The sequence below is a fragment of the Drosophila serrata genome, unplaced genomic scaffold, assembly GCF_035046125.1.
Source record: "Drosophila serrata isolate PLE 108 unplaced genomic scaffold, ASM3504612v1 contig_378, whole genome shotgun sequence".
Classification (NCBI taxonomy): Eukaryota; Metazoa; Arthropoda; class Insecta; order Diptera; family Drosophilidae; genus Drosophila; species Drosophila serrata.
The window spans coordinates 609,493-631,492 of NW_028257276.1; the positions used below are offsets into that span (position 1 = coordinate 609,493).

Here is a 22,000-nt window from a genome sequence, read left to right on the forward strand (position 1 = left end):
ATATTGTTAATTTCGGTATAAAAATGGTAATGGACCTTCAGTTAGAAGCTTAAAAATAAGTGAAGGAGCCATTTCCGACCCCACAAATCATATATATTCTTGATCAGCATCTACAGGCCTTTCTTTCTAGCTTTATCCGGCCGAAAAAAAATTTTTTCAGAAATTTCCCATTTTTCGGAAAAAAGGAAAGGGGTTACATCATGAAAATTTGCAAAAATCGGCCAAAAATTCACAGTTTAAATTGAGTATGCAGTTTTGTTAACCTGCTAAAAATTAACGTACTGCCGCTTTCCGAATTGAAATTAATGCGTTTTTGGCTTAGTTATGAAATTTTTAAATTTTGATTTGTCGAAAAATTTCATATAAAAATATTGTTAATTTCGGTATAAAAATGGTAATGGACCTTCAGTTAGAAGCTTAAAAATAAGTGAAGGAGCCATTTCCGACCCCACAAATCATATATATTCTTGATCAGCATCTACAGGCCTTTCTTTCTAGCTTTATCCGGCCGAAAAAAATTTTTTTCAGAAATTTCCCATTTTTCGGAAAAAAGGAAAGGGGTTACATCATGAAAATTTGCAAAAATCGGCCAAAAATTCACATTTTAAATTGAGTATGCAGTTTTGTTAACCTGCTAAAAATTAACGTACTGCCGCTTTCCGAATTGAAATTAATGCGTTTTTGGCTTAGTTATGAAATTTTTAAATTTTGATTTGTCGAAAAATTTCATATAAAAATATTGTTAATTTCGGTATAAAAATGGTAATGGACCTTCAGTTAGAAGCTTAAAAATAAGTGAAGGAGCCATTTCCGACCCCACAAATCATATATATTCTTGATCAGCATCTACAGGCCTTTCTTTCTAGCTTTATCCGGCCGAAAAAATTTTTTTTCAGAAATTTCCCATTTTTCGGAAAAAAGGAAAGGGGTTACATCATGAAAATTTGCAAAAATCGGCCAAAAATTCACAGTTTAAATTGAGTATGCAGTTTTGTTAACCTGCTAAAAATTAACGTACTGCCGCTTTCCGAATTGAAATTAATGCGTTTTTGGCTTAGTTATGAAATTTTTAAATTTTGATTTGTCGAAAAATTTCATATAAAAATATTGTTAATTTCGGTATAAAAATGGTAATGGACCTTCAGTTAGAAGCTTAAAAATAAGTGAAGGAGCCATTTCCGACCCCACAAATCATATATATTCTTGATCAGCATCTACAGGCCTTTCTTTCTAGCTTTATCCGGCCGAAAAAATTTTTTTTCAGAAATTTCCCATTTTTCGGAAAAAAGGAAAGGGGTTACATCATGAAAATTTGCAAAAATCGGCCAAAAATTCACAGTTTAAATTGAGTATGCAGTTTTGTTAACCTGCTAAAAATTAACGTACTGCCGCTTTCCGAATTGAAATTAATGCGTTTTTGGCTTAGTTATGAAATTTTTAAATTTTGATTTGTCGAAAAATTTCATATAAAAATATTGTTAATTTCGGTATAAAAATGGTAATGGACCTTCAGTTAGAAGCTTAAAAATAAGTGAAGGAGCCATTTCCGACCCCACAAATCATATATATTCTTGATCAGCATCTACAGGCCTTTCTTTCTAGCTTTATCCGGCCGAAAAAAATTTTTTTCAGAAATTTCCCATTTTTCGGAAAAAAGGAAAGGGGTTACATCATGAAAATTTGCAAAAATCGGCCAAAAATTCACATTTTAAATTGATGCAGTATGCAGTTTTGTTAACCTGCTCAAAACTAGCACAGAACTGGCTTCCGAATCGATATTAATGCATTTTTGGATTAGTTATGCGTTTTTTAAGCTTTAGTTTATGTAAAAAATTGTCTTACAAATATAAATAAAGACTGACAAAAAATACTAATAAACAGGGAATTTTCATTTCAGTCTGAAGCTTGAAACGTTGTGGAAGAGTCATTTCCGGCCCTATAAACTATATATATTCTTGATCAGCACAAACAGGCGGATCTTTCTGGTATAAAAAAGATAAACTAATTTTTTGGCCATTTTTTAGAAAAATTACAAGGGGTTACATAGTTGAAATTTGCTAAAATTGATAATAATTTCAATTTTTTTACGTTTTAAACTGAGTATGCAGTTTTGTTAACCTGCTCAAAACTAGCACAGAACTGGCTTCCGAATCGATATTAATGCATTTTTGGATTAGTTATGCGTTTTTTAAGCTTTGGTTTATGTAAAAAATTGTCTTACAAATATAAATAAAGACTGACAAAAATACTAATAAACAGGGTATTTTCATTTCAGTCTGAAGCTTGAAACGTTGTGGAAGAGTCATTTCCGGCCCTATAAACTATATATATTCTTGATCAGCACAAACAGGCGGATCTTTCTGGTATAAAAAAGATAAACTAATTTTTTGGCCATTTTTTAGAAAAATCACAAGGGGTTACATAGTTGAAATTTGCTAAAATTGATAATAATTTCAATTTTTTTACGTTTTAAACTGAGTATGCAGTTTTGTTAACCTGCTCAAAACTAGCACAGAACTGGCTTCCGAATCGATATTAATGCATTTTTGGATTAGTTATGCGTTTTTTAAGCTTTAGTTTATGTAAAAAATTGTCTTAAAAATATTAATAAATATTGACAAAAAATATAGCGAAAGATATATAACTCAATCGCACACTGAAAGGGTACATGTATGAATTTCGGCACTCCGATGTTAGTTTCTTTTCCTGTTTGTTTTAGGATAAAAGTGTTTCCGAGTATACCAGATTCCCTTGAAAACCAGTAGAAAAATCTAAAAACCATTGTTTTTTATGCTTGATTAATATACGATTACAGTTTATTGTTCAATGTTTTGTAGTTTGTATATCTAAATGGATGGATAACTGCCGATATGTCGGGCGATCATCAATCATCCGCACAAAAAAACATTAAATATCATATGTGCTTCTTGTATCGTGCATTTAGCATTTAGAATTTAGCATTTAACGTTTAACATTATACGGATTAAATACTTATTCCACATTGGGTTGTATTGAGTGTAAGTTGCATACATATATGTATATGTTATAGGGGTAGAGAATATCTATATGGATAGACGAGTAAGAAAAGAAGCTGCTCAAATCCTTCAGCTCCATGACAATACGATCCCAAACAACAGCAACATTTAACTGGCTAAGTTAACAGTGATTACGTTTTCCTTTACGTTTATGTTTACGGATACAGTTCCAATTTTTGGCTAATACGATACGGATATAACAATATATATTTATATATGTAGATACCGAAGTGGCTGATGATACTTAGTATTGGTGATATTCTTAGTTTTTTTAGGGATCCAAAGTGTCCTTCTTGCAGGCAGGAGCTTTCCTTGCGCCGTGTGCTCCAATTTCCGAAGGTTTTTAGGTGGATCCGTCGAACCGCCGGCTCCGAGGCTAACCGGAAGCGGACCGCCTTGCGCTGCGGGCGTAAACTCCTCAACTGACAGCTCCGCAGGATGCTGGAGGCGGCTTTTATAGCGCAGGACACTCTAACTTGAAGCCACAGATGGCCAATTTTACACCCTGATGGCCATCTAAGACGTTTCAGTAGGAGTATCCATTTCATTTATTCGGTTTGGTCCTTTGTTCACTGCACTCTAATATGATTTTGATTGAATTGCGCTTATCGCAGTTGTGCACTCGCAAAGGACATGTTGCTGACGTCACAGAGGAAATGAGCTTAACGAGCTACAGCAAATCGATTTCTTACTTCGATTGGTTTTATTTTTATTTTTACTTTATTTCACTCTACTCTACTTTACTTTACTTCACTTCACTTCGCTGTATTTTATTTTATTTTATTTATGGCTTATGTACAAGACGTTCCTCTAGTGACGTCACAGGACTGGCAAATTTCATTCATCTGGCGACCGCGCATTAGGCTCACACTCGAATGGACGGCAGAGTCTGCGCCTTTCTCGAACTGGGATGAACTTGAACACTGTGGTGCAGTGGTGCACATGTGCGATAAGCGAAATTCAATCAATCAGCAGAAAATTGCGAGCAGGAAGTGTCGTCGGTTATCGTCCTCGTAGTGGGCTATAAAAGCCTTGGCCTTCCGTTGACCAAGTCATTCTAGCTGCGAAGCCTGCTGGTGAGACAGCAGCGGACTGAATCTAGGAGCGGTTTTCTGTACCTGAAGTCAACGTCACCTGAACCACCGAAGAAGATGAGGCTCCGGCTCAGCGTCCTGTTCCTTCTGCTCCACATTGGCTGTCTGTCTTTAGCATTCGCCAGTAGCAGGCTCTCTGGCGACACCCGCAGTTCCAGCTGCGATGGCCGCCGCTCGGATGTCCATCACCGTCTAGATGAGTACGACGAACATATGGTCTATAGACAGGCCACGGAGGAGACCTTGAGCAGGGTCCACCCATTGCAGTCACTCGCCCGTGATGATCGTCGAAGCGAGAGGAGCGAGGAAACGAGGGTCCGTTTGGCAAATTCTCCAAGGGAGAAGGAACCTTGTCACGCTCGTGAAGACCGGGAAAATCTTCGTGAAGCTCGTAAAGTACGAGATGAACGTCGTGATGCTCGTGAAGTACGAGATGAACGTCGTGATGCTCGTGAAGTACGAGATGAACGTCGTGATGCTCGTGAAGTACGAGATGAACGTCGTGAAGCTCGAGAGGAACGACGTCAACCTCGTGAAACTGCTGAGGAACGTCGTGAAGCTCGGCAAGAACGGGATCAACGTCGTGAAACTCGTGAGGTCCGCAATGAACGTGTTGAAGGTCGACAGGAACGTCGTCAAGCCCATGAAACTTTTGAGGAACGTCGTGAAAATCGTGATGAACGATCGGATCAACGTGAGTTACGAGATGAACGTCGTGAAACACGTAAGGCAGGACTTAATCGTCGTGAAGCTCATGAGGAAAGGGATAACAGTCGGGATGGACGGGAAGTGCCTGCCGAACGGCGTGAAGCTCGTGAAGAGCGATCAGAGAACCAGTTAGCTCGAGAGGACCGAACAGAACGACAATCGGAACGAGACACAACCATGCGGCAGGAGGAAAATCGATTTGATGCAGTCAATGAAAGGCGTGAGGCTCGACGTGAAGACCGAGAATTCTCAAGGCGTGAGGCTCGAGAAAACCAAGAACGGTCGGAAAGGGAATCGGATCGGCAAGTACGTGACAACCAAGAACGTCGTGACGATCGATTGTCTTTCAGACGCGAAGCGCGTGAGATTCGGCAGCGTTTTGATGACCGATCTGTGGATGATGTAAGGGCCCAGGGAGACATTTCTCAACGAATCCAAATGGAAGAACACGATAATAATCGACGTGCAAATCTCCGCCAAGAGGACCGTGCTAATCATCGCAGGGAAGAACAAGATTTGGCTCGGAATGAGGAGAATCGAAGGATGGACGAAGGCGCAGATATGCCACGGGATAACCGATTGTCATTGCGTCGAGTGGAGCGAAACGAAATTCGTCGAGAGGATCGTGAAGAACGTGAGCGACTCGAGGTTGAACCCATGAATCGACTGGATACGCGTGGCGACTTGAGAGAGGCACGCAATGTTGATAGAATTGAACGTAGTTATTCTAGAAGAGAAGATCAGCGAATGGAACAAGAAAACCTGAGAAGAGAAGAACGAGAAGATGCACGACGCGTACAGGAAGACATTGTGCGAAGGGAAGAGCGAGAAGTTCGGAGGAATGTAGAACGAGATAATCTCCGAGAGGATAGGCCTTCCATTCGTCAAATAGAGCGCGATAATATCCGCCGAGAGGTTCGAGATGAGCGAGAGGATCTGGCCAGAAAGGAGCGAACCGAAGGTCGTCGAGTAGACCGATATAATCTGCGCAGTGATGATCGAGGCGAAGACCGTAGCGAGGAGCGAGAGAATCTACGCAGGGAAGAGCGAGGGGAAAACCGAGAGAATCTCCAGAGGCAAGCGGTAAATTCACTCCGTCGGATAGATCAAGCAGATCGTCGCAGGGAAGAGCGAGAAGATCAGCGAGAAAATCAGAGGAGAGAAAGCCTGAGGAGGGATCTTATGAGACAAGAACGAGAAGTTCAGAGCCGCGCTGAACGAGAGCAAGAGCGAGTCCTTCAAATGTCCGAAGTTACCCGCTTGGAGCACGATATTCCCCAGGTTAAAGCCAAGGGCTGGCTAAGCTATGGCAAGCGGGAAATACTGATGACCAGCCAAATCCTGCTCCTGGCCGCACTCTACAAAAAATCCACGGCCAACGGCAAGGGACTCGGGTAAGTTGAAATCACTACCAAGACAAAGGAGAAACCCAAGAACTAATATTGCCTTCCTTCCAGCAATGCTCTAAACGAACAGATCCAGGGCTACCTGCAGGCCATCGGCTGCTAAACTGGACGAGAAGAGGAGAAGGAGGATTAACCGCGAAAGGAGACCCAGAACGGAGATGGATACGGACACGGATCAAGGAACATGGCACGGAATGCACCAACGGAAAATGCAAAAGGACCCGGAAAACCCGAAGTGAGAGAGCGAGCGGTGAGAATGGGACAGGATGCGGATGCGGATGCTAATGCGGATGTGGCGCAGTCGAGGAGTGGAGGCATCATCTCGCCCTGGCATCGTACAATTTAATCCAACTGTTACTGTAACCTAAACCCCTTTCTGTTAGCCAAAACAAGAGCATAACGATAATATATATCTGCAACTGCATGGCGAGCCGTGAGTTTCGATTTCCCACAGTTTTCAGATTCCCGGCCCTGCGGTCGAGGTGGCCCCTCTGATAATTGGAGCGTTTCGCAGTCAAGAGACCGCAGCTGTCCACTCACATGCCTGGGCATCCTTATATCCTTGCATCCTTGAGCTGCCAGAATACCGCCCACAAAGCCACCACCAGTACGAGAGTACGTTGCTCACTTGGTGCCCAACAGAAGCAGCAGGAGCAGGTCCTTTTGGATGCCAGAGAAACCAACCCAATCCGACCTAACCCCATCCAACCCAACCGAAACCGAAGCTGAAAGGCAAAATTATTATTGCGATTTTCCATGCCGTTTGCCTTCGTCCTTGCAGCTTCTCCTGCTCCTGCTCCTCCTGCTCCCCCTTCTGTGTGTGAGTGTGTATCGAGGCTGATAAATTTCGCACATATTAGATGTTGGTCTGGTCTATTCATCTTTTTGGCTTTCAAGAGATTTCCCCTGATGGTGGGGGCCGGCCGGAATGGCGGCAGTTTCAGACCAGTTTCTGTTAAGTTTTTCCAGGGGGGAGCAGGGACCGACAACCAGCCAGTAAGCCATCCTTAATCAGTGAAACCAACACACAAATTTTACACAATTTTCATCTTTTGGGGATTATTCAGATGGGTGTGTGTGTGTGTGCCCTTTTCCTGGAGTGGAATGGAATGGAAGTGGGACTGTAACTGGTATTGGTCCTGGTGCTGGTACTGCTACTGGCAGGACCTCCTCCTTGTCTGAGCTGGATCCGAGTCGCCTTAGTTACTCTTCGGCAAACAAAAACAGAAACAGAAACAGAAACCGAAACAGAGACGAGCCTGTGCTTCTCCTATTTCGACTCAACATACAGAGATAGGAATCAAGGAGTTTTGATACTTGAATGTCCAGAGTTATGCAGCTTCGGTTTTAAGTTTAATTTAAAACATAATTATTTGGGGCAAGACTCTCAACCTTATTGTATCAGTTATTATTTCGAGTTCTTTCACTCATTATAACTAAATATTTCAATTCCCTATTTGTTTCTCTCTTTTATACCCAAAAAGATTTGCCTGTTGATGCTGATCTAAAATATTTATGATTTATAGGGCCGGAAATGACTCCTTTACCAGTTTTCAAGTTCCTGATTAAAAGGGTATAATTACACCTGTACGTATACGTAATTTTTGGGGACTTTTTGTAGTTTGAAATAAACTTGAAACCAGAATGGAAGCTAACTTCGGGTACATCGAAGTTTTTATTCTCCATTTGATCATAAAGAATTAATATTATTTAAAAGAAATGTGGATGCTGTATACTTTATATGGTCGAACTAAAATTATAACACCATGAAAAGGGTATAAAAAAAGTTGGAAAATCCTGTGGATTTCCATCTCTGCTCTGACTGAGTTTATTCATGGTGATTTTCATGAAGGATTTAAATTCAATGCGATTTCTTCTTTTATTTATTTTTCTTTTATTTTTTTCTTTTTTACTTTCCTTTATTTGGCCACGGAAGTGTGAAATATCAATACGCAATGTTCCCACATAATGCACACACACACACTCGCACACACACAGCTTCCAGTGGCGTGCTCAAAGGGGACACTGAAAGCAGAGAGAATGCCACAAAAGGGCAATAAACCAACAAGAAAACATCATAAAAAATTGAGTTTTCAATATTTATGCGAATTAAATAATTCACGCCAAGACCAGGCCACCGATGCACACACACACACTCATACACACCTTTGGGGACGCCCACAAGGATACATATATGTATAGGCCCATACACACAGATACTCAGTGAAACAGTGTTGAGCAGAAATTGGGTTTAATTTAAATTAAAACAATGTTTATATTGAATTTATTAAAATATTGGCTAATTGAATAGTTATAGTATAAAATACTATACCCGAAATAGCTTTAGAACCTTGAAAAAGATAGATAGCTCTTTCCTGTATAGCTCTTTCAATGTTACAAGTATTTATAAATGCTTAATATTTATCCTAGAATATATATATATTTAAAAACATATATATTTTTACCCATCTCTGGCTAGACAAAGCGAAAGGGCTCTCTGATAAAAAAGAACTTCCCACTGCAAACTCTTCTCCTTCCCTGAAATTTTCCAGCAGGATGGCAAATGCGGTTTATAGGGACGAAGGGACGAAGGAGCAATGGATCTGGGCATTCTACGAGTATTTGAGGTTTATTTTATGCCCCCACACACCACACACAAGCACACACACCCCGTAATGCAAAAAAACAACATAAATTTTGTGTAAGAAATCATAAATTTCAATAAAATAAAAGCAACGAAGCGCCAAATAAATACGTGAGGGGATGGAAGTCGTGGGTAAGGGGGTTTTTTTTCCAAAAGGGGCATAACATTTCACACATACTATTAGGAAAATAATGGAACATTGGAAAAAATTGTAGAAAATGTTAAAATATTAACTAAATGAGAGAATTTACAAAAGAAGATAAACAGAACCCCTAAAATGTATTAAAGTCATTAAGCAATGAAAAATATAAAAGGGTATATACTGATTTAATTGATTAATCAGTTAGAAAATACTTAAAATATATATATAGTATATAATTATTCCCTCAAAACATAAAATGGTCTTATCAAAATTTTAATTGTTACCTGGGAACCTATGAAAATACCTACTAATTTCCCTACAAAAGTATTTATTTTCATTACAAAATGTGACAATTATAAATTTAGAAAACTTAGTGCTAGAATTTTGTCCTCTACTGTAGTTTCTATGTTGGCTGCACGCTTCACTTGGCTAAGTAGAAGCAACAGCCAAGTGCAAAATATATTTATACATATATTTCCTTTAAAACGCGGCAAGGCGAGAAAAACAAAATAAAGCGATGTACAAGTCCTTGGACTAGTCTGTGTGTGTGTGTGTTTTGCATAATTTAATGTATGACTTGAGAGGGGGAACCAGAGGGAAAGGGAAAGGGGAGAGCCTTGGCCCCTCCGCCATAAAGTGGCCACCAAGGGGGGCAAGGGCAGCCGCAGGATGCTTTCTATCAAGGTAACGGCCGAAACTTGAGAAATATTTCATGAGGCCAACGCGGCGAAATGTGTGAGTTGCAACACACACACACTCTGGGTTTTCCCCTCCCTTTTATACTAAATTTTCCTTGGCTTTTTCTCCCTTTCTTTGCCATTTGCCAGCAATTTTTATAAATTATCAATTTCACTCGCCCCACCAGAAAGGCTAAAAAGCAAGGCAGCAGCAGCAGCAGCATCGCCGGGAAATAAATAAATGCAATAAGTGAAGGCAAATGGAAAATTGTGAAATTGGGGAAAATTGGAAAAACCGCAGAAATTGCAATCGAAAATCCCCGCCACAAGTTTTGCCATTAAATGTCAATCGAAACGGGCGACCCCCGAGCGAAATGTGCAGTTAAATAAAAATCAAAGCGGTTTACGTTATCAGCCAGCGTTTTCCACAAAAAAAAAAGAAAGAAAACCGGAGGCAAAGAGAGAAGAACTTGCGTTGACAGAATTTTCCTACACTTTTCTGATTTTCCCTCAGCCTGCGGAGGGGTGAGAACTGCATCTGCATCTGCATCTGCATTTGGTTGGGGTGGGCGAATGCGAAATTGGTTTATGCAACAGACTTTTATGGTGCAGATCAGGAGACGAGGCGAATGAGAGCGAGCGCCGAGCATTTGCCAAATGCCAAACTCAGAGTGACGGAGCCGGGGATTTTCCAAATGTGTCAGGTTTTCAGCTAAGCACTGAGAGAAATCGAAGGGAAAGTACTTTATTTCATTGGAATATTGATTATAACTCAGACAAATCAGCATATTGAATCTAAAATGAATACCCCGCTTCAAGAGTACAAATGAATGAGAATAGCCACAACATTTCGAATGAATTTCTGCCAGTGTAAAACGGCTTAGTGATCCAGGGGGGGCTCACCGTTGGCGGGGGCAATGCCAGCATCAATCGCAGTTGTGCAAATAAATTTGCCGTTCACGTACATGAAAGCCGCTTGCACAAGTATGCAATCATCCTCAAATATTGTCCCAATCCCAATTGCAGCCCGTCTCCTGGATGTCCTGGATGTCCTGGCTGCCTGGCTGCCTGGATACCGCTGCAATTGAGGACTCGGATTCGAATTCGGATTCCGATTTGGATTTGGATTTGACTCTGGATAGGCGCAGGAGGGAGGCGCAGGTGCCTTTCACCTGTGCAATGTGCAATGGCCACAGAATATATAGCAATGATGACATTGCTCTGTGAGCCGAGTTTTATGGGATTTTAGATATTTATATGTAGATTGCAAGTGGCATCGAAATGGATCCTCCGCATGCTCCTCCTGCCGCTCTCATCTGTGCCCAGCGGAGCATAAAAAATTGCTGCACTCAGGGACGAGGCAGCAAAGGTTTGGGGCGTTGCTGCCACGGAGGAGGCGTTGCACCCTAAACGATGGCAGGCAAAGTCAATTTAGTGAAAATGCGAGGCAGCAAGTGAAATGTCATAGCAACAGCCAGCCAGTCCACCTCCACCATATATACAGATATATATCCAAGCATTTTCCGATCCACTTTTCCACTTCCTCCGCACTCAGCCAGGAGGAGCAGCAGGAGCAGCTGTCATTGTCAGTGGGCCCCATGCTGTGTCCTTCGCAAGTTCCACTGTTTGTTGTTGCTTTTAAGAAGGACTCTCTTTCTCTCTCCCTCTCTGTCTATCCCAAATAAAGGAAAACCCCACTGAAAGCAAAATTTATAGAGAATATATCGGAAAGGACTCCTTCACCATCAAGTTCCTGATTAAAAGGGTATAATTACACCTGAGCGTATACGTAATTTTTTGTTTGGGACACCTGTGCGTATACGCAATTTTCAGAAATATAATGTAAAACAAAAAGAAATCTAATTGCATCACTAAGAATCAATCTAGTTTTGTCAAATGAAAAGATAACGAAAAGGATTTCTATTGAATATTTTTGCATATTTTAAAAACTCGGTGTTTACATTTACCTATTCATAATGGATTTTCTTTTATAACATTTGAAATATTATATGAATAATTATAATAGTTATTGTATTGTATGAGTTTTGATTTAAATATTTCTTGTATTATAAGTATATAAATCATTTTGATTTTGTTCAATATAAACAAAAACCATAGATAAGTGCATGTTACTTTCTTTTCAGAAATAAACTGTGCATTTCAGGTAGGTTTGTTATTTTTGTCACAAAAGCCCGGGCAAGTCATTTCCCACTTGGATTCTGCAACTTTGAAACATTTTTGTATCTTTTTTTCGGGAGCTGCCGCACCACAATAATCCCGAACTCATGTGTCATTCCAGGCAATCAGTGGGGGAAAAAGTGCAAAAACTGAATGCGCTTTGCATTCTTTATAATTGCCGTATCATGCCGCTGCTGCTGCTGCTGCTGCTGCTTCTGCATTCCCCACTCCCAATTTCCCCAGTTTCCCACTTTCCCAGTGTCCCCGTGTCCCAGTTTTTCCTAGCATTTTCCTCTGTTCGCTACTCGCTCACCTATGCACAGGGACAGTGATGAAAATTCAATTTGAAATGTGCAAACAGCAAACAAACTGGCATCAGATCGCCACCCACAAGGACGTGACCCACGAGGGGGAGGTGCGATAGCAGGGGGGGTGGGAAAACTTAGAAGGGGCTAAGGGAGGGTGCGTGGTAAATTGAGGGTTCGGAAAAATGCGAAATTGTTTATATAGGTTACGAAAATGGATAGGTTAGAGTAACTAATATAACACATAATATATAATATATTTGAAAGAGATATACATATGTGTAACTTAATGAAAATCCATCGAGAAGTTGTATTTATTATTTAAAAATTAATCAATAACCAATAAGCCAAAACTAAAAGACTTAAGCGATTTTTTCTTTTGTTATTGTATTATTAATAAATATAACCCTGCAACAAATCTTAAAAGTCAGTAATTTCTGTAAAGTTTTATCTTTTGAAAAGGAGCTAATACAAAAACAATTCCTTTAAATCTTTTCAATCATAAAATATTTTCGAATCTGACTAGGACTCATTTTTACAGACTTGGATCCCATTAGGTTCAAACTATAGCATACTTTTTTGGGTTGGGGTTCAATGTAAAAGTAAGGGGAGTAATTTTACTTATTGTTATTTATATGCATCATTTAATTTAACGTAAAGTAGTATAGTATTTAATACTATAAATATATTACTATTATTATATCAGCAAATATTATTTATAGTATCTTTCAAAGCGATTCAAGACCCCTATCAACTTATAAACTTTACAATCCCCCTTAAATAACCATTTACACAGTGTGCCTGATATCTAAACTCGTCATGATATGTTCCCAGTTCCCTTCCATGGATATATATATCCATATCCATATCCATAACCGTCGCCACAATCCGCTTGATGAACTTTATTTAGTGGCTTCCCTTTTTCAGGGGGAGGATACCCGGATTCAGCTGTCAATTGCAATTTATGCTGCCGCAACGGGAGGTTAATCGTGGTGGGTGGGTTAAGGGTCTCCTCAGTCCCAGTCCCAATCCTGGTCCGGATCCGGATCTGGGTCCGGGTCCGGGTCCAGTGCTGCAGTGGCAAATAAAAAGGTGTTGATGGACTGCGACATGGCTGCACAAATTGCACCGACACGGGTTTGGCATATGGCCAGAATCGAATAAAACAGGAACAGGAAACAGAAAACAGAAAACAGAGAACTCGGAACCGAAATTCCCAATGGGAGTAGGGGCAGGGGCGTGGCCACATTGCCACGTTGCAGTGTTGCAGTGTTGCAGATGCAATTCCAATTCCAATTGCAGTTGCAGTTGCAGCTAATTAAACGCGAAAATCGCGGGGGCGTATGAGTGTGTGTGCCTGAAATTGTTGCCAATTTTACACAATAAAAATAAAAAAATTATTACATTTTTTTGTATTGACTTAACTGAGAAAGAAATCAAGTAATATGAGAAGTAGAGTCCTCAGGTTAATTTAAGAGTGTTAATAAAACACAAATATTTCATGCTGCAATGTTAATTATTTTTTACAGGGAATAAGAATGATGGTTTATTCCTCAAAATAAAGCCACTTGATAATCTATTTTTACATCATCATCATCAATCATTTTTAAACAAAAACTAGAAGGTTATTGCATTTTTTTAATACAATTTTAATATAATTTCTTCCACTGCTGCTACTGCTCTATATATGGGCCTAAAGGCAAACTGGGCGTGGCAATGACCGGCTATTAGACCAAATTGTCGTAGCCTGTAACCCTTTGCTACCCTTTGATCCCAGACCTCGCTTTATATGTGTATCCGAAGCTAACCATTCGATTTCGGTTTCAATCGGAATTCAATTGAAAATGCAGAGATCCCAGTATCCCAAAAAATACTGTATTCCCAACATGGATCTGCTTTACAGTCCCCAGTTCCCAGTTCCCTCTTCCAGCTTCCCATCTCCCTTCTACCAACTCCAGAGCCCATGTGGCATGGCCTGGCCACAGAGGAACTCGCATTAGAATGGAAAATAATTGCAGCTGGCGCCGTTTCAATTAGGAGCGCGTTGCATGAATTTTGCTAATGCAGCTGATTCCCTCGCGTCACTCCAACCGTATCCGAGCCCAGGATCCTGTCCCATCGCCCAGGATCCTTTCCCATACCTATTGCAGTGTCAGAAGCTGCGTCCTTCCTCAGCACTCTTCTGCACTCTTTAACCCGGTACATCCCTCTCAATTTGTTGCTAATTGTACAACCTCTGTGCACTGTGGGATAAAGTTTATAAAACATTCAATCATTAATTCAATGCATTCTATTCCATCATGATTACACTGTATTTGGTACATAGTTTTAGAATTAAAACTAATATTTTATTCCATTATCATTAAAAAGAGGGAACTCTTGTACCTTTTTTTTGAAAAGTGCACGCTTTTGGCTAGCACCGAAATTGAGTGGCCACAGCGGAGACCGGTTACCGGACACTGGACACCGGAGAGGGACTTTCATTTCTGTTCCCTGAAACCATGTTTCCCGGCGCCCAATTCATTCCCTCCTGCAATTTGCCAACTGCACTCAAGGGATGCTGCATGGAGCACGGAGCTGCAGCTGACCAAACAGGACCAACTGATGCTGGGGCCTCGGGGATGACAAGAACTCGCCAGTTCCTCGACAGAGTGACAGCCTATCGAACTTGGCTACGTGTACATATATCCATATGCCATAAATCAAGGCCAGGAATCACTATTACCCAGTTGGTAGGTTCATTTTGGGGCCATAACTCTTGGGGAATTGTCTGGGAATTGATAATTGATTTGTTTGTTATGAGGTGATCTTATCCTGGGTTCAGCTGAGGCATCTTTCTGCTGAAATCTTTGCCAAATAACTTCTCCCTTTTGCTTGCAGTGCACCTCCCCCGCCTGGCAATCCTGGCCGATTGGCTGACAACAAAACAAGGACCCGCGGCGAACGAGAAGCCAAAGGAAGTACGTCTCGTGGCTTCACTTTTCGCCTCGCCTCGCCTCGCCTTGAACGCATTTTGCGGCGAATTCGGCGAGGACTTGAGTGGGCCAGGGAATAGCGAGGATAAGGGATGCCGGGATGAGGAGCTGCTAGGTTGCGAAATGCTCCCCTAGCGCCTGGGCTTGGCCACATTTCGGATTTAAGTTGAGGGAGATCCCAGCGATGTCAGAAGTTGGCAGCATTTACTTCATTGTGCTTAACACTTTCCGCTTTGCTAGACACCGCGCAGGGTCTCCCTCTTCGGAAGCCAGGATGCTGGGATGCTGGGATGCTGGGATGCTGGGACTGCCAGGATCTGTGCTGTGCCCCCCAGTTTAGGACTTCCTGCGGGTGTTGCAAAGTTGTGCGGCATGGCTGATGTATGCTCATATAACTTTGCCACTAACGAGACTCATGAGCTGCATAATAATGAGCGCCAAAGTCGAGGGCCAACAAGGCAACACGGTCTTCCTCCATCTCCAGGTTCTATGTTGGTTCTCCTCCTGACTGGGATACTCCTTGCTAAGCCCCGAAACTGCATTCGTTTCGCATTCATCGACTCAATATACACCGAACATCAATCAGTTCTCCCGGCCGTCTTTTGGGCTTTTGGCCATGAATGCCGCACGATTAATCTGCCAACTGATTTCCCGTTGACGAAACAACAATGCCTGCTAATGCGGGCCAATTATTCATATTCCATCCACCATCCACCGACAGGACTACCTGCACCCAGCAGCCAGGAGCCAGGAGCAGCCATCGCTGGATTTATGAACTTGTCGTCCTGTGCCCAATGATTCGCATTGATTAACATTTACATACGCATGTCTGGGCACAGCGTTTTAGTCTCTATTTTAGTTTCTGTTTCTGTTTCTGTCTCTATTTCCACCTCGGTCTGTATCCTGTTCTGACCTGCATACAAAGTGTCCTTGTAATGTGCACTGGCAGAAATTAATATATATAACAAACTCTTGAATTATGTTTGAAAATGTATTCTTTGTTTATTTAAATTTTATATCTAAATTGATACTTTATGCATATTTTTTAAGGGCTTATTTAAATGCCCTATAGAGCAGAGCTGCTTTAAATATCACGCTATTGATATCGGTAATATCGAAAATAACATAGGAAAGTAACTTAGGGAAGCAGAAATATATGTACCATTGCATTGAATTATAGGGTAGGATGGGAATTCGATCATAAAGAAAGTTGTATACATAACATATATACGCATTATTTGAACTATATTTATTGATATTGTTCTGAATATTTACTGTACAAATCACAGTTTTAAAAACACATAACTCTGCCAAATATTCATTAATTTCAATTCGGAGAGCTGTTCTGTTTTAGTTTTGAATAGGTTAATAAATCTGCATACCTAAATTACACCTATAAACTTTTTGAATTTTTGTCGATTTTTTAATATGTTAACAATGAAAAAACGTCTAAAAAATTGTGGAAAATGATTTTCAAAAATTTGTTTCTCTGTTTTATGGCTAGAAAGATTCGCCTGTTTATGCTGATCAAGAATATATATGGAATATAGGGGCGCAAATGACTCGTTCATTTATTTTTAAGCTTCTGACTGAAATAACAATACAATTTTTTAACCAATATTTCGATATTTTTATAAGTTAATTTATTCTACAAATCAAGGTTTAAAAAACTCATAACTATGTCAAAAATTCATTAATTTCGATTCGGAAAGCTGTTGTGATCTAGTTTTGAATAGGTTAATAAATCTGCATACCTAAATTACACTTTTAAGCCATTCCAAATTTATCGATTTTTCAATATGTTAACAATGAAAAAACGTCTCAAAAATTGTGGAAAATAATTTTCAAAAATTTGTTTCTCTGTTTTATACCCAGAAAGATTCGCCTGTTGATGCTGATCAAGAATATATATGGAATATAGGGTCAGAAATGACTCCTTCACTGCTTTTGAAACATCCTTCTAAAATAGTTACACCTTGAAAGGGCTTTAAAATATTTCGAAATTTTATATATAAATTATTTGTTTTTGTAATAATATAATGTAATAATTAAATTTTTAATATATTTCTTGTACTTATTTCTAACCTTGGAAGCTGAAACTGAGTTTAAGCTCAATTTATTGCACATACATTGCAATCAAAGTTAAACTATATAGACTTATATCACAATTTACTCTAAAAATATAAAATTGTAAGCCACCTTTGGTCTTGTTAAATAATAGATATTATTACCTGTTTATAATACTATATCAACAGTCTTTTCATATAATCTTGGCTAAACTTCCCCTAGGTTTGTTATTTTCGAAGATTTAACCAGACTTCTTTTTTTTGCTGCTTCCTGGTAAACTTTAATGTTGTTAATTGCAGTTTGCAAGTGCTAAATACTCGATTTATTTTTTCTGCGCACACATTTCCGATCGGCAAAGCAGAGCTGCTTGAGGCTATTTAGCTCTGCGGACTTCAAGTGGGCCAACGCCATGGAAAGGAAAGGAAAGGCTAAGAGGCTGAGGAGGCTCCTGCTGGCCTCCTCGGGCCATCGTCTTTTCAATTAGCCATGATGCAAAGCAGCAACCCCTTCTTCTAGCCAAAACCAACGACCCCTTGAAGGGGCCTCGGCCTCCGCCTCTGCATCCGCCTCTGCCACTAACCCCTCCAGACCATTGCGTTACAAGTGCAAATTAGTCGAGAGTGCCAACAAATTTAACGAGCAAATTTACACTCAGCGAGCAGCAACAGAAGGCCAACCGAAGGGGGTGGTGGGGTCTTACCGGAAATACAGGAGGGGGGATGGGGGAGGTCCTTGAAGCCGTGACCCGAGTGCATGTCCCTGGCTCGATCTCACAATTGCCCGGACTTGGCAGCCGGCAGCCAGCAGCCAGAAATTCAGCTGAGCTGCCACCGCACTGAGAGGCAGTTGCAAATTTTCCAGCCCTTTTTTCTCCGTCGAAGGGGATTCCCCACTGGGTGTGTTTTTCTGTGTGTGTGTCTGTGTTTTAATTTAAGCAACACAGCGTCGCAATTGCCCCAAAAAAGAACGAGCACAAAAAAAAGAATGATTCCGAGAAATGGGGGCCAACTTTCGACAGGGCGAAAATTTTCATGCCCTTGCAACTTTAATGCAACTCCAACATAACAATTTTTGGAAATTTCCCTAAAACAAAAATAAGTTTTGCTTATTTAAGCTACAAAAAAAGTAGCAAAGTTTTAAGCAGAATAATTAAATTAAATATATTTTAGAGAAGCAAGAAGAGTAAAATATGAAAATATGAGAGAATTTGTGTGTAAAAGTCTTCATCATTAAATAGTTTTTAGCTAAATTCGAATGGGAGAATTTGAAACCAGAATGATGTGTTTTTCGGAGCTTCTTAAATGAAAATAACTATCTTAGAGGACGTTCTCATTTAAGGAGTATTATTAATTGCTTAAACATCAACAGTACTTTCTTGTTTAATATTCATTCTCAATTAACAAACTCCTTAGAAAGTCGGTGATACTCTTTTTTTGCAGAAACGAAAAGCTGAAAAAGTGAAAAGCCTTGTGGCATGGCGAACCTTTTCCTTTTCCTCCCCGCCCCTCGCCGAATTTCCTCGGACGACGCTTTTCCGTTTGTCTTATTACGCCTGGGCGTTGGCCACTTTATGGAGCCGCCTTTTCCCCTTAATCCATCTGCCGGAGTGTAAGTATTTCCTTTGATTCCGGGGAGCAGCGTCTGCTTGTCGCTGGAAATTGATTCAAAAAATGGCTACACGGGCAGGCAGGTGGATGGAGGAGCCGGGCAACCTGACAGGTTCCAGGTTCCAGCTTTCAGCTTCCAGGAGCAACCACCTCCATCCCAGCTGCAGCTGTGAACCCATGTCAACTTTAATTGAATTTGATAGAACGGATATTTAGCCGAGGCGGCTCCGCACCATTTACACCATTAGCCAAGGAGGAGGCCTACGCCTACACTGGGAGAAAAGGGGTCAGGTCGCTGTTTCCCCCTCCGGAATCCCCTTATATTTGCAATTGAATTCGTAGAGGAGGAGGAAAGGTTCAAGAGCTGTCATGTGCTGGACCTAAATTCCTGAAACTGGGTCAAGCTGGCAACCGAAAAAGAAATTTATACTTGAGCTAACAAGCCTTGGGAGCTGATGTTTTAAGTCAAGATTGTAAGTGCGAGGTCAACAAGCTGAGGAATATTTATTTAAGATATATTGTTTATTATTTTATATTACTTTTCTACCTATTTTAGTTGCAATGTTTGCAATATATTCGTATATTTTCAATTCCTATTAGTCCATAAGTGGGATAGACCAGATTGAACGATCGAGAAACCATATAAATTAATTTTATTAATAAATAGTTGTGGTGATTTGAAGATTTTTCAAAGGGTTTATGTATTCTTTTCCTGTCTAGTAGTATCTTAAAATCTATGCATCCCTGTATCCTGTAGCCTGGTTATGTTTCCTTGTTTCCATTTGAAGCTCCTAAAACATTAATGTGATGGCTGCTGCTCCTGTTTCCCTTCCTTCTGCTCTCCCACCCGAAAGTCACTTATATTATAAACATTCCCATTGAGGGACACTCATGTCTAGTGACTCATCATTCCCAAACCCCAAAAGATGTTCCTTCCAAAGATGACATGCCCAGAAACGAGTGCAATTCCCAAATCTTTCCCAAAACAACGCCTGAATATTACATGGGACAGGTATGTACCTTAAACATTATATTTTTCTGCAGCTTCAGCTCTTTGAATTTATGTCACAGCCAGAGAACAACAATGACCATTAATTTGGCCAGGCCGCAGCTCCATGAGTTTGATGATTACCAAAAAAATGTGGACCACAAACCAGTTTTGGCCTAGAGAGCTCTCTGTTATTTTTTCTGCAACTCGAATTGAATGTCAAATTACATGCGGCATTTTTTGTATCATTATTATTTGTATATACTTTTTTGTATGCTTTTTTGCGACAAAAAATATCCAAATGGCCTTGAGGGGCACTTTATTTGGGCTTGGCCGGAGATACTTTTGGCTATAAATGGGTTGCAAGTAAGCCATTTCTTATCACACAGCACCTGCCTTTCGGTTTGTTAACAACTCGAGGTTTAAAGTTACAAAAACTGAACTACCAAAATGGCTTTCAAGGTGGGATTGCAAAGAGATATTAGAGAATTATAAATAGAAAATTCATAATAGTAATTAAATAATATAAAAAACAAAATATTTAAACGAAAATGTTGTACTATTTCCCTGTAGTTTTTGGCTCTCCTGGCTCTAATTGCTGCCGCCAGTGCTGGTGTCCTGCCCCCCGCCCAGGTGTATCATCCAGCTCCTGCACCAGTGGCCACCTATGCTGCTCCTGTGCCCCTTCCCGTCCCTGCTGCTGTTGTCAAGACGGTGGCCCATCCTGTCCTGGCCAAGGCCGATGAGGAGTACGATCCCCATCCTCAGTACAAGTTCGCTTACGATGTGCAGGACTCGCTGTCCGGTGACTCCAAGAGCCAGGTGGAGGAGCGCGACGGGGATGTGGTCCGCGGCGAGTATTCCCTGATCGATGCCGATGGCTTCAAGCGGATTGTCCAGTATACCTCGGATCCGGTTAATGGTTTCAATGCCGTGGTCAACAGGGAGCCCCTGGTGGCCAAGGCCATTGTCAAGGCTGTTGCGTATGCCGCACCTGCCCCCGTCTATCATCACTAAATGTGGACTGATTTTGTTTGATTCGTTTTTTGTTGACTTAGTTTTAAGTAGTAAATTTGTTTTAAAATTATTTCAAGCTTTCTGATCACTTAGAAATACTTTCCAAGTGTAAACTTTATTTTTCAATTATTTCTCTACTGATTTTTGATCGGAATCTAATATAATTCACTTAGTTAGCCTGGGTTAACCCAGTTCAGTTTGTGCTCAAAAAAATAATCTCTTTCTCGCATTTAGGGATACGCCATGAAGGCGAGTGTCAATGGCGGCGTATATCCCAAGGATTTGGGCTGTCAGAGGGAGCCCAAGGAAAACAAGTGGCTTGGGCTTGACTTAGGTGGGTTTAGCTTGGATCGGGGCAATCCATTGGTGGCCGGGATAAACGGATTACTCGCTCGAGACTCCGACGAGGCCAAGGTCCTTTGACAATTGAATTGAAACCCTTGGCGATAGTCTAATATATATATACACCTTGAATACTATATATATTTGCAGTGTGCATTCCACTCTCCATTTTCCACTCCCCTTGCAAATATTTGTTGCACTGCACTGCACAGGATTGCACCGCGGAGTAAATCAAAGGCATTCCTTGCCACATGCATGGAGGAGGTCCTGCCAGGTCCTGGGCATGCTTTGCTTTTTATTCCAATGCCGTTTGCCTTTGTTATTAAATTGCCAGCCACATTGCGCACGCTGGGGAGTATTTATTAAGTCATAAGCTTGAACCCACACATGGGAGGAGATGTAGATGTGGGCGAGGACGAGGACGAGGGTCCTGGTGAGTCCTGGCACAAATGCAAACGACGTGCAGTCCACACCTACAGCTACGCCCACACCTTAAGAGCATACAAATATATGAAGTAAAAGAAGGCAACCGAAGAACAGGTAAAGTTTTCTAGACAAGGAGAAAGTGCCAAGAAAGTAGGAGCAGAAATTGTCGGTAAAAGTAAACCCAAGGAGTAGTACCAAGAGTCCTGTCTGTGTAATGAATCACAGAATCCATCGGATATCATCCAATACTATTATTAATTTTACATTTCTTTCTATATAATAATAAATTTAAACTATCAAGAGTATCAATTTAATAGTTTTAAATAAAAAACCTAGTTAGTTTTCTGCAAATTCCAATGGCAGTGTAATTTTTCCAGCACCTGCAATGC

General features: G+C 40.7%; 2 protein-coding genes and 1 long non-coding RNA gene across 3 annotated transcripts; 2 read left to right on the plus strand and 1 right to left on the minus strand.

Moving 5' to 3' along the window:
* Positions 1–3,171: 3,171 nt before the first annotated feature.
* Positions 3,172–3,472, minus strand: LOC147642638 (uncharacterized). The gene is made up of 2 exons (XR_015273218.1): positions 3,280–3,472; positions 3,172–3,215 (listed from the first exon to the last, which is right to left on the minus strand). It is a non-coding gene; the product is annotated as an uncharacterized LOC147642638 (long non-coding RNA).
* A 612-nt stretch (positions 3,473–4,084) lies between these two features.
* On the plus strand, positions 4,085–6,667 carry LOC110182839 (uncharacterized). The gene is made up of 2 exons (XM_020950972.2): positions 4,085–6,231; positions 6,295–6,667. The coding sequence occupies exons 1-2, from the start codon at positions 4,187–4,189 to the stop codon at positions 6,344–6,346; spliced, it is 2,097 nt and encodes a 698-aa protein (XP_020806631.2). The 5' UTR covers positions 4,085–4,186; the 3' UTR covers positions 6,347–6,667.
* Positions 6,668–20,276: 13,609 nt separating this feature from the next.
* On the plus strand, positions 20,277–20,843 carry Cpr5C (Cuticular protein 5C). The gene is made up of 2 exons (XM_020950976.2): positions 20,277–20,288; positions 20,400–20,843. The coding sequence occupies exons 1-2, from the start codon at positions 20,277–20,279 to the stop codon at positions 20,841–20,843; spliced, it is 456 nt and encodes a 151-aa protein (XP_020806635.2).
* The last annotated feature ends 1,157 nt before the right edge of the window (positions 20,844–22,000 follow it).

Excerpts from the sequence above, each read along its gene's own strand:
- LOC110182839 (XM_020950972.2), top strand. The coding sequence starts at position 4,187 with ATGAGGCTCCGGCTCAGCGTCCTGTTCCTTCTGCTCCACATTGGCTGT. Across the intron at positions 6,232-6,294 it reads GCCAACGGCAAGGGACTCGG|CAATGCTCTAAACGAACAGA; the intron begins GTAAGTTGAAAT and ends CCTTCCTTCCAG.